Source organism: Strix uralensis, chromosome 18 (genome assembly GCF_047716275.1).
Source record: "Strix uralensis isolate ZFMK-TIS-50842 chromosome 18, bStrUra1, whole genome shotgun sequence".
NCBI classification, from domain to species: domain Eukaryota; kingdom Metazoa; phylum Chordata; class Aves; order Strigiformes; family Strigidae; genus Strix; species Strix uralensis.
The window spans coordinates 17,399,896-17,413,011 of record NC_133989.1 but is presented as its reverse complement, the minus strand read 5'-3'; the positions used below and the strand labels follow the sequence as shown (position 1 = coordinate 17,413,011).

The following is a 13,116-nucleotide window of genomic DNA, read 5'->3' as shown; positions in this document are numbered from 1 at the left end:
TGAGGGTGGTGTTTTTCTGGGGGTTTGTGTGTTGGGTTTTTTTTGTTGGTGGTGTTTGGGTTTTTTTCCCCCTATCTATCAAAGGACATCGTTTCCTCTAAGATAGTAATAGACTAGTGTACTGTGGGAAAGGTTTCTACCTCCCATCGGCCCAGCAGTCCAACATACCAGTGATTTCGAAGATTAAAAATATTGTAGGAAAGAGTACGTTGTTTTATGTACCAGACTGAAGCTCATCTCTAATTTAACATCTCAGTAATCCCCACGAAAGGGTTTCAGGTGGCAACAGTCTTCTGTAGAAGCAGCAAATGATAACAAATGTTTCCGAGTGCCAAGTGCATTACCAGGGCACAACAATCCCATCTAAACGACAGTGACAGTAGTGTAGATTTCAGCCTCGCACAACAGAAGGGAACACATCAGGCCACTTCCAGGGTCTGACAGTCAGAAATAAATTTGACTATGTGAGCATCTGAAAACTGTACTTCAGTTTGAGCTGTGAATTCTATATAAAACAGGTTCAAGAAGGCCAATCTCTTTACAGACCTTCCTCAGTTTATATTTTAAGAGCTGAAATGCAGGAGAAAAGATAAGCAGTCTGGGGATTGTGTAAACAAAGTGAACACAGAACAAAAAAATATTACTAGCCTTTTTAAGATGCAGGCTGAGAGTCCCTCAAAACAGGCATTAACCTGTAATTAAATCTGCATCAGTAGCCCTTTTTCTTCTCCTCTGTTATAAATCTAGGTGCTCCTACTGCCCACTGCAAGCCTTTAACATTACTAGTGGATGCAACTGTTTCCAAGCACGGGATTAGGCACACACTGAACTGCAAGTTCGAATCTGCCGGAGCAGGGTGTCCTTTGTGCTAAAGCCTGTACTCTCTAGAAACAGAGCAAAGTGGAAGACCCTGGCTTTTGGGATATGCACAGCCTAAGGGAAAAGCCAAATGCCAGAATTAAAGAGGTCACTACTCTTCAGCCTGTATTTCCACAGTAACTTCAGCCGTGTAAATCTAAGAGTGGACTGCAGCACCAGAAAACTCTCATACCTGCATTCAAGTTACAGACAATGACTCAAAACAGGAGGGGACCACCTACATCCTGCAAAAACTGCAAAATAACTTCAAGAAATTTAGATTCAGTTTAGGAAAAAGCCAATAGTATTTGTAATGCTCCCTCTATACACTACACAAAGCACCAAAACTCCTAAGATCTGCTCAGTCTCTCCTTGGAACCAGGCATACCTGAGCTGAGTTTTTGTCTACATAGATGTGGATAACTCCTCCATGTTTGTTACATTCCTCAATCACATCATCTTTAATTTCTGTGTCCCAGCCAGCTTCTTCTTCGCTGTAGGAGGTGGAAGAACAGGACAGAGATGGAATTGTTATCACTTGGACAGAATCCACCCCAAAACCCATCAGAAAAAACTCTGCAACATTCCAATTCCTTTCCCAGATGTTGAAGTCATCAACAAATGCTAAACAGAAACAGCCAATAATAAATCACTTACGTTTGAGGATTAAACATGTTGGAAAGCTGGAAGCACTGTGTTGCAAGTGGTTGTACAGAAGCAGCTGCAGCCAGAACTGTTGTAATGGAAAGAAACAGTAACAAGTCTAAGAACACACTATGCATTGCTCCAATTTAAATTGAGTATCTTCTAGCTATTCTTTAAAATCCCAACGTTCAGCAATAATAGCAACAGCTCTAACTAAACAGAAGATCGAAGGCAAGAAAGCAACATTGTAACTAGACACTATCTATGATAGAGAAATTTTAAATCAACTGATACCAAAAATAACACAGATGCACTACAGCTGAAACTGAAAAGATAACCCCGTACATTGGTTTTGGCATTGGCAATTTAAACATTTAAATGCAGATACATGCATCCCCACATGCATCTAAAAATTCTGCCTGAGTTGGATGCCAGCAGCACCTTTAATTTTTTTCTCCTCAAGGAAGCCAAGCAGCAGCTCAGGATGGAGTGGCACCACCCCATCTGACTTCACAGAAAGCGACAGATCTCTGAGATTTCTCAAAATATATTTTAAGCACATTGAATTATCCTTCAAAAAAGTGTATCTGTACTTTTGTCCCTTGGAAACGCATAACGTAGGAAGTATTTGACATCTACAGTTATAAACATTTTAACTGTAGAATAGAGCTAGACTCTTTCCCAGTAACTATGAAATTACTACTTGTCATTTATTGTTGCTCATCACAGTACATCTTATTAAAAATAAGCACTGTCTTCTAGGCTGTCCTTTCCATAGGCTGTAAGCTGCTGTTAATTTAACTAACAGCCACCTTCTCTTTACATATGCAGACATTAAGGGCTGAGTAAGACGGTGACTAACCCAGGGACAGTAACCCCAAACTCCTGATTCTCAAATGGCCCCTCTAGTCCCTACGCCTAAGGCGGGAAAAAAACCCCACACCCAACCACACCTAAACCCACAAACAAAAACACAAGCCCACACATTTTCTAGGATTAACATATGGCTGGGGAATGTTACTAACACTGAGGAAATGCTACTAAGAAAAGGCAAAGTGTTTAAAATACACTGTGTTATTTTCAGTCAATAACCAACGGATAGTATGATTCCTACAGACATAAAAGACACTAATACAATATAATTTCTCAGGCTGTTGGCAAACTCTACACCAGAAGCATTTCACTTACAGGTATCTGCAACAAAACCTACTGGTGACAATTGATATCAAATGCTAGTTTACCTTCATTCTGCTGAGATAGTCTCGTTTGCAAATCTAAAGAAAAATATACAGAAGTTAATTAGTACGCTTGTTAGCATTATTGTACCATTACCTGCCAGCCAGGTTGTTTAGCTTGTATTTTTGTGGTTAAGAGCTTGTTCAAGTACCTCAACCCACTCTCACTGTTCCTCTCTAGTTGTGAGTAGTTTCACTAATTTCAGCTTCTCAGCTGGAATATTCCGTACTTGATAGAGATTCCACAAAGGTAAACATATTTCAAAAAGAAACAATACCTTAAAAGGAAAGACATGACCATGTCCTTTAATTCAACGTATTGTTTCCACCTTGCCTTCGCTGTGCTTCAACTCTTTGTAAGGCATTATTTTGTTCCATGAGAAAATAATTAGAGCAATTCTTACAGGAATTAGAAGTTTGGCATCTTTACTAACAGAAAGCATTTAAGCACACAGTTATCCAAATGCAACATTCTGAAAGCAGTTATCAAATTTAATTTCAAGTAGAATAACATGATATTTTACCTGTTCTCTTTTCATATAAGTGTCATAATGACACAAGTTTTTTCTTGTCTTTTCATAATGTCACCGCTATTTTTCAAATTCAAAACATTTTCAAACGTTCAGAACATTTAATTTGCCAAGAAAACACTAGTTACTTGTTTGACAACATATAGACGTCCCCATTTGAAGTAATGGGAACAGACAAATGCAGACTTTCTAAGCACTTCCAAGTATATGACTCCAATACTTGACATCTTTAAACCAACATCAGAGTGCAAGAAATGTAAACACAAGCCTCTTCACTTACGTTCAAATTTAATTCACACGAACACAAGGAGTTAGAAGACTAAAGTTAACCATCATCTTAAATCACTTGTTTAGAAAGCAGTGAAGTGATGGACCCCAAGTAAGCTTCCAAGCTTACTTGGAAATACCTGAAAGTATTAAATATCAACATACTTTTTCCCTTTCTAATAAATCTTCCTCCACAATACTGGGGGACTGACACAAGTGAATTTTTTTGCTCGAAGTATTAGGCAGTGAGAGCCCTGAAGCCAAGTCTCCCCAAGTGACTTCCATAATAGAACACATACTGGGAACTGTATTGAAAAATAAGAGATGGAAGGAGCAAGCTCTGAAGGCTGAGCTGTAACAAGAACTGACTACGTTTAGCATGTTTTCCATCTAGATCTGGAACACAAGGAAATCCTCCACCCCATAGAGAATAACCATAATGGGGAAGGCCGATCTTAGCCTGTATTCTCTGCAGAAAATACATGGATTTGGCCAAATCTATAAATAAGTATTACCTAGTTATTTACTACACAAATTTTTTTCTAAACGAATGTGTTTAAAAAATAGTAAAACCCCAGATCTCCTAAATCTCTCTAGACGAGGACAGAGACTTCTCCCTCTGCAATTCTGACACAACTGCGCACATTCATCACGTGCGGCTGAACTCCCCAAGTGTCCGTCAGCCTGGGGCTCGAAAGCCGAATGGAATGCTCCAGGCCACCTGCACCAAATGTGGCAAATCGACACAGATCACCAGTTCAAATTCTGTCTAGGGACAAGAATCAAATCTGTTCTAAACACAGGAAGGTCAGCTAACAGTATCTTTTGGCAACAAGTTTCACAGGTTAATTATCTACCACCTCTGAAACATAATCCCCTGCCCACCAAATCTTTCATCAACTAACTGAATCTTCTTGTTGGTCATGACTGAAGAATCATCCTCTCCTCTCACTTCTAAATTCAATCAGAATTTAGAAATTGTCACTCTTCACTGTCAACTCTTATTCTTCCCTACATGCAGTTTTAAATAGTATGTGGAAACTAAAATCAATACATCTATCAAGTTATGATCAAAGTAACTTTTTCAGTATGTTCTGTACATATGATCTATGAAAGTAAAGTAGCAAGTTTAGCGTAACTAAGAAGTACATGCTTAGTACAGAGAAAGCAGAAATACAGAAATATCTATCAAAGCATTTTGTGAAACATAGCTATCTTTAAATAAACAAAAGCCTGCCAAGTATTCCCCAGTTTTCTAAGTAATGACTTACAACAGAACAGCAGATCAAATCGAGGTCCTGGCTGAGAACACCTATTTGTTCCTCTACTGCAGCAGACTATCTCAATCTTTTTCATAAACAGATATTTCCTTCCCAAAAATAAAGGATGTTTTGTCCCACAAAGCATTAGAAGTATGCTCTATAGCCTCATGGTTATTTTTAGATGGAATTTACTGGAGAATAGAAAAGTACACAGCTACAACTGTTTAGCTTCTTTTTCCGGCTGGAATTTTCTCTGTGGAAATAGTGTCCAAGTTCTCAGGTCCCCCATGAAACAAATTCTTTAGCTTCCCTATTTCAGTTTGATTCAACCCATCTTGAACATGGGTGACCAGAAGTGTTCATGTGTACACGTTACATCTCTCATGCTCAAGTATGATATCTCTAGGCACACAGATGCCCTTTCAAAAAGGCATCACACTGACAGTTCATATTCACTCACTGATAAACCGGAGTTCTTAAGTATTTTCCTCCTCCTTGGCCATCTTTACTACTGAGCTCCCAGGCTATACAACTAGAATTTGTTTCAATCATGAACAGGTGAACAATGTACAACACCCCAAGAATCCATTGACAGCACCTCTACACGTATTTGCTCACCTCACTCCTACTCTTGTTCACCACTGTTATTCATGTAAATATTAAGATCAGCCCAACACCTGAACTTTGGCTTCAACAACGGCCTCTAACTTTCCCAGCTTTCACCAAAATAACCCCTCTTTCTTTGAGCCAGCTTCTTTACACACCTTGTACTTCCTGTACTACTCACTCCTCTAAACTTCCAACTGACACAACTCAGAAGTTCAGAGCGTTCTACTACTGCTTCTCTGTCTAGGAAGGTCAGTCTTAATCGAAGACTGTTAAGTCTTTAAATGTAGTTCCTCTGAAAGTATGTCACACTAATAATATTCTCCAGTTTACCCATCTTTAGTATGACTTTTGAAGGAGAGAAGTGAAGTCAGGGTAACATGACTGGAAACCAGCCAGATTATGTTCTTCAAGTGTAGGTAATTTAGAATTACATACTCCAGCTATATATATATATATATATGACAGACTTAAAATATTTATTGATAACACCAGATATCAGACATTGTATTTCATGTATCTACTCCCTTACTAATCTGATGTGTTTTCTTACTACTCTGAACTAAGTCCATTCAGCTCTTGGCTTTGCTTCTACCTTGTGAATAATTTTCTTTTTTTAAATCCATATTCCTAGCTTATCCTCCTCAAATTCCAAACTTTATGATCAGTGTTCCCACTACAAACTGAGATAATGAGATTATTTTGAAACATCTTGGGAGTAATTTTTCATTCAACCTCAGCCCCGCTTCCTTTTTTTTTCCTTCTTCAAGAGTTGGTAAATCTTCATGTGTGCTTTTACAAGGTCTAACTCAATCTGACTGTTAGCAGGTAATTCTCATTTTATCTATTTCCCAAACTAAAAATACTGGTTTATTATCAGTTCTTTTTCCTATTCTTCACAGGCTCTGTGCTTATTTGTTCTTTCTTTTGAGGTAATTAGTCACCCAGGCTGGTGTGGAGCCCATTTCTAACAGGACTGTTTCTTCTTTCTGTGGAATACAGATCCAATATAGCATTAGCAATTTGGAACTGAAGAAACTTTTTACATCCTGCCTGTGCAAACATCCAAGTTGCTTAGACCAGATGACTTTATTGCCTTGTTTCTTCAACCACTGCTTTTGAAATCAGAAGCCTTAGTTACAGACCTGCTTTGTTTATCCTTCCATTTAAACTTGAGCAACTAATGATCCCTCAAGTCAATGGTCATTTCTATTCTCACCCATAACATCTTCATTACTTACCAAATTGAGTTTAAAATAGCATCCCCTCTTCATGAGTCAGTGAGTGTTTGATGAAGAAATTTGTCGGATATCACATCCAGGAATATCTGGGCCCCACCATTATTACTAGCAATTCTTCTCCAATCTGTATCAGGGAAGTTAAAGTCTCCCATAATGACATAATTCCTGGTAGTAATTTTCTCTAACAAGAGTAAAGAGATCTTTAATCCATAACCAAATCTCACTTTGGGGATAGCTCATGACTCTACGGTAGTAAAAAGCTTTATCTTTTTCCAAAGTTACTTCTGCATTATTCCTTTTGTACAATACAAGTGGAATAAACAATGCTACTCCTACCACTTTTATTTCTACAGTTATTCAACATGCACATTGTTCAAAAACCTGTATTCAGCCTTATTATTTATTCCTCCACAGCCATGTTGTCTCATACCAATTCTATGCTTCCCAACAGTTCAGCTGTGTCAGGCATTTTCAGCCATGTTCCCCATTTGGGAAGTTTGGATTTCTTTGGTTGGTTTGTTTCAAATATGGGTGTGGGGAAAGACTTGGTATTTTTTAAAAAAATATTTCTCTCATTTCTCATTGACTACACCCATTTTCAAGCAAGACTGTCATACCACTTTATCACCTACATTAAAGGTGATCTAATTTCAGTGTTTAACTATCCTTCTCTTTCTGGACTAGATATGCTTTTTCCTTGCCACTGTGTCGTTGTCTTTCTCTTCTCAAATAGGAAAAGACCTAATTCCTCAACCCGCATTGTAATTTCACTAGCCAGTTCCTTTTCCTTCCAAGGGTATATCTATAGAAGGCCCTATTATACTCTTTTAGCAACTGTCCACAGTTTCACATGTATGCTCTTGAAACTAAGTTTCAGTAACATGATTCAGGTGTATCTTAAGTCTGAATCACTTCTGTCACAAAGTCTGCTGGAAGACAAACAAAACAATGCCACCTACTCTTTGTTGATTTCCTGACACTTCTCACACATTCCAGCATCTAGTCATTTGTGACATTCAAGCCTTTTCTACTGCCATGACAATTAAGTCCCTTGTTCTTGTATTAATAAAAAATAACAAGAAGAAATTCCACTCTGTAAATCACTCATCTCCTGCAGGAGGTTACTCATTGCTCTAGTTCTGAAGCCCTCTTGGACAGTGTGTTATTTAGGCCAGCTATGAACTAGCAGCAGCAATCATATCCTCAGCCTCATTCCCTCTTGCAACAGAATAAAGTCTCAGTAACACTTCAACATACCCACTTGCAGAACACACAAGCTATAGACAATTCCAAGCAACACACACATTCCCTGACAGTGTCCTTCCTCACCAGTACATACACTGTGTAAAACCTAACACTACTGTAGTCTTAGCTGTCATATTCCCCATAAAGTCCTAATAATCTTCTTGGCCCTGGTACAGCTCTGTTTTTTCAGAAGGGTCAATCCCCTTCCAATTATAAGCCTGCCATTTTAAACAGTCAACATTTACACTGCATTAGAACATAAAAGTCCCCATTAGCACAGGGAATAGTAAAGATAAAGAGATGAAGACTTGGGATGAATTAAACAAACTACAGCAGATTTGCCAAAAATAATGCAAAATTAATCACACCCAAAGCTGTTATATACTGTCACTGTGTATTTGCTCATGGATTTGCCATGTTTTACAGTTTGTAAAACATGCTGTAATACCTATGTTCTCATTTTAAAAGACCACAAAATGTAGTTAAGTACCTTGTCTCAAAATTATAAAGCATGAAGTATTTTTGAAGAATAAATAGGTCATCATTTCTTACCTGCCACAGCTCCAAATGCCAAAGACCCGCTCATCTGCAGAGCCTGCTGTGCAGCCGGGGGAATCTGCAAACCAGTACCTAGAGCAGAATATGAACATACCCTGTAGCAAGCACTTTTCACTCAGTTAGGGATGCAGTCTTACTGCTGTCAAAAGCTTAAAAATACCATTCCATACGTTTAGCATGATATTCTGTGAGGCGTATTAACTCAAATTCTGTATTTTCGCACATAATCATCACACATACCTTCTGCAAGTCTTGCCATCAACTGAAGGCGACCAGTTGTTCCCAAGTCAATTCCGGTCCGTTCCAACTCATCACTGTCCAAAAACGAACTAGCACTGGAAGCATCAGTGCGCTCAGTTACATGTCCAACTTTCATTGGCCTACCAGCCAGCTCAAATCCATTGAGTTGTTCCAAGGCCTTTTTGGCACACTCAGAATCTGAGAACTGTAGATTGGAAAAATATAAATTCAGTAATGCTGCCTACAGGATTCAACACCACTTCTATTGTCATGTAATATCCACAGTTTTAACTAGATTTAAACACTAGATTTAAGGTAACAGTAGCTACAAGCTAACCTAAACGTGCTCTGTATTTTCCATTTAAACTGAATGGAAAAAGATTGGATATTTACTTTCCCATAGTTAGAAAATAATGTATTTAAATATAAATTACTGTCGAAGCTAGAGCATCTAGATATTGCAATCAGCAGAAGTCATGGCTGCGGTTCTCTTTCAACACTTTCCAAGAACGACAGTCACCGCCTTTGTAACCTTGTAACTGCCATGCAGTTACTAGCTATTCCTAACAGATGTTCTGCTTTACATCAAATTAAATACACAAACACTCTGTCAGTGTTCAAACCATCAAATATTAGGCATATAGTTAGCTTGGTTACACTTGTCACCAAGTGCCAGAGGTCCCAGCTGAGACTTTTTTTCCCCATGACAAATTGCCAGGTCAGTCAAGAAACCCAAGTTCACAAAACTGTGTGTCCACTGGTAATGAGGAAAGATGTTTTCAACTGAAAGTTGTAACCTCTGAAACTTTTATTTCCCCTAATTATTTCCCCTAAAAAGCTCAAATTCAATCATTTTCACAGGACCCACAATACCCACAGAGAACTGGCACAAAGAAAAAGGCCGCGGTTGCATGTCCTGCAACATGACATTTCTAAGATGAGACTTAACAGACTGCCGAGTAACCTATACTACTACACGGGAAGGTTACACTCAGAAATGTCTAACAAGTCTGGCAACTCCAGTCATACCGTAATAAATCCATATCCTTTTGAGCGTCCAGTTTCACTATCCATCATCAGCTGAATGCTTTCAATCTAAAAATAAGAATAAAGCTACTTATTATTATACATTTTGGAATAAACCACAAGATAGCACAACAAAACCTGAATACAACCCTGCCAAATATACATACAGGAATTTTTTTTAAAATCAGTTTCTCATTCCTTCAAGTCAAAATTAGTGTACAGGCAGCTAGGTAAGCATTTTGATACTAAACTAGAAGCAGGTAAACATAAAGGTGATGTATAATTTATCCTTTGAGTCCAGCTACAGGCAGAGGCTTGGTCCTGACACAAATTCCAGCAGACAAAGAGCATGCAGACATCATCAAATCCTAACTGAAACACTGGAGTCACAGAATCTCATATACTGAGAATCTCCATTTTACAAGGTAAGAAAAGCAGTTTGCATGACTTTGACAAGGGACTTAAGAAAAAGGCGCATATTTTAAATAATTCTTGGCATATGGGATCTCCTAGAAGTTTAGTTACTTAATTTAAAGCATATCAGTAAGTCATCCATGAGCCATAAATATAGTGTTGGGAAGAGAGAGCAACACAGAAGAGGAGGAACTGAGTTTAAGATGGGAGTATATGGAATCAGAAGGAAAAACCTTCACAGCGCTACATGTAAGCCTCCTAAACTACGTTAATCCTACTGCCAGACCTCAAGAGAAAACAAACCAAGAACAGCCATGTGCATTAAAATTTAATAAACTGATGCAATTTTCCAGGCTTTTGCACAACAGAATTAAAGGGATACACATATTGAATCTGAAAAAAGCCTCGCAAGAGCATCGTTACAGTATGTATGAGGCAGGATTAATAACCAAAGGTAGTATGAAAAAACAGCAACGGACTTGATAATTTTTACTTTTTTCTATTAACAGCGTATTAAGTATACTACTTTTCCCCCCTATCTAATAATGATATACCCAAGTTACCTTAATTAGGACAGTAGGGCTAGTATTTATTATAACTTCACCATAAACTTCAGATTCAATCTGCTCACTTCCGTAACTCTCTCTACAAAACCACATCACCATGTTGCAAACCAGAGCCCAATGATCAGGAGGAAAAAGGGGCCTGTGTCAGACCTGTACAGGACATACCACTAGTTCAAGGTAGCAACATGAGCTAAAACTTAAAAAAAATCCTTAGAAACAGATGAAACTACTACAGTCACAGTGAACAGAACTCTGACCCAGTTCAGTGCTTTGTGCTTTAACCTGTGAAATAGGGCTCACAATCACAGGGAGATGGGGAGAGATGTCTACAAGCTGCAGAAGTAGGATAGAACACACGGATTTTGGGGGTTTATTTGGTCTGTGTTTGTTTTGTAATTTTAGGTACTCATTGAATTCTCAGCTTTCCTTCATAAGACCTGCCATTTAAAATCACTGGACCACATCCCAAGTCAAGGTTCTGGTTTGTTCTGAAATACTAACTATGGAACTGAAGCCTCGTGGATGTACAGGAACAGAAGAGTGAGAAAAAGAAACCAATGTTTTACAGGTGTGAAGCTGAATTATTTCCAGAAGCTGCAAGCGCTCTACAACCAATCTAAGTTTTTCAAATAAACTACTGCAACACAACAAGCCAAATTAAAATTTACCCTGCCAAACGGCTCAAAAATTCCTCGAAGCATATCTTCAGTTATGTTGAAGTGTAGTGATCCCACATAGAGCCTCATAGGACCAGCACTGCCCTTCTGCAAGTTATTTGCCATTGCTGCTGCTCTGTTTTTCTCTGCCTAAGGGAAAAAGAAAAACTCACCTTCTGTAAGAATTGAATAAAAATCCTAACATAAGCACTATAAATGTATCAGATTAAAATTAGCAGATTCAGTAAAAAATAGAAGCTGTTTTATAATCTGCACACTATCCATCAGATTTAACTTAACATCTACAAAATCCAAGACCACAATCAAGTATACAAAGCTTCCAAAAGCCCTCAAATTAAACAACTTCATGCAGAATTGTGGCTTGTATCTAGTAAATGAACGCTTCATTTTTACATATGCTGGAAAGCATACATAATATATACTACAATTCTGTTACACTATTTCAGTGTCATTATTACTACTTTCTTAACATCTGTATTTTCAAAATGCATTTATATCACTTTGATTTGCTTTAATTTGCCTGTCAACTATGGGAAACAAAGGTCCCTTTATAATTAGCTTAAATTATCAGTCTTGTTAAGGTTTTCCAAATGTTCAATGGTAACCAAATTTTCAAACAGTCTTCCAGCAAGATAAAAGAGGCACTACTCAACATGAACAAAAATGAGATTTACAACTCCTTACCTGTGATGCTTGTACTATGATTGGTACACCCAAGACTCTCTGTCCAGTTAGTCCTATTGCCAGAGGCACTGAACTAACATCAACAAATTCTACATAAGCAATTCCCTTTGAGCGCCTGGAATTTCTATCCGAAATCATTCGAACGTCACGAACCTGAAAGGCAAGTATAGAAATGCTGTTAGAGATAACAGAAAAAACTAACGCAGTCCATATCTCAGAAAGGTATTAAGAGCCAGACAATTATTTGCCAAGCCAACGGCTTTGTAATTATGCTACAAAACTAGAGTAGCACAAAGCTATCTTAGCAAACATATCCCAGAGGCAAGCTCGCACTAAAAGCTGCCATTCAAAGTCAAATGTAGTATGCTACAGAACAGGGGCAACAATACTTGCAGCACTGTAATGCTTTAAGCCAGAACCTTACAGTTGATGGAACAAAAAGGTTTTCAAAATTAAAAGTTAAATGAATTTTTAAATTACACTACAACTGCAGACCTATCCACAAAAGACAAACTTCTGAGAAATGAAGTTGTTTGAATCAGAACTGCATTGCTATGTTTTGCATCACATCACATGCTTACCAATGAATTCCTGACAAATTATGTTTTCATGCTCAGAGCCTTTAAGAATTAGCTGGTCATTCATTCCCCCCTTTCACCTGTACAGGAAGCTCCAGAAAGCCACTTGCTTACAATTCTACAGAGTATCAATCCTGTACTAGGACAGCTTGAGCAAGTATTCAAAATCATTTTAACCTCACTATTAATTACCTTCCCTACTGTAGAGAAAAATTCTTCCAGGTCTCTCGGTCGAATTCTTGCAGCCAGCTGCATGCAAAATACTGTTCGAGCATCCCTCTCTTCAGGGGTAAGATTATCAATAGGTTCTCTGAAAAGAGGAAAGTTCACTTAGAAAAATAATCCAAAATAAGGTAACTCACCTCTGAACCATGCATGGACTTAAAAATATCAGTACTTCAAAGTCTGGTGGGGAAAGAAAACCATCCACCATATTAAAAATGGCAGGGTTAAGAACTGAATACCTAGTATTAATATGATAATA

At 38.1% G+C, this 13,116-nt stretch overlaps 1 protein-coding gene across 10 annotated transcripts in view; it reads right to left on the bottom strand.

Moving 5' to 3' along the window:
* The window catches only part of RBM39 (RNA binding motif protein 39), a 32,034-nt gene that overhangs the window by 2,712 nt on the left and 16,206 nt on the right, over positions 1 to 13,116 (bottom strand). For 8 of the 10 annotated variants that reach the window (XM_074887982.1, XM_074887977.1, XM_074887978.1 and 5 more), the window contains 9 exons: positions 12,825 to 12,942; positions 12,055 to 12,207; positions 11,362 to 11,499; positions 9,717 to 9,782; positions 8,688 to 8,892; positions 8,442 to 8,519; positions 2,745 to 2,777; positions 1,516 to 1,591; positions 1,247 to 1,352 (listed from right to left, as the gene is read on the bottom strand). In XM_074887982.1, coding sequence (XP_074744083.1) covers positions 1,247 to 1,352; positions 1,516 to 1,591; positions 2,745 to 2,777; positions 8,442 to 8,519; positions 8,688 to 8,892; positions 9,717 to 9,782; positions 11,362 to 11,499; positions 12,055 to 12,207; positions 12,825 to 12,942 — 973 coding nt within the window. Of the gene's footprint in view, positions 1 to 1,246; positions 1,353 to 1,515; positions 1,592 to 2,744; positions 2,778 to 6,644; positions 6,826 to 8,441; positions 8,520 to 8,687; positions 8,893 to 9,716; positions 9,783 to 11,361; positions 11,500 to 12,054; positions 12,208 to 12,824; positions 12,943 to 13,116 lie in introns of those variants that run through there. The other 2 variants (XR_012631379.1, XR_012631380.1) reach the window with 2 other exon arrangements.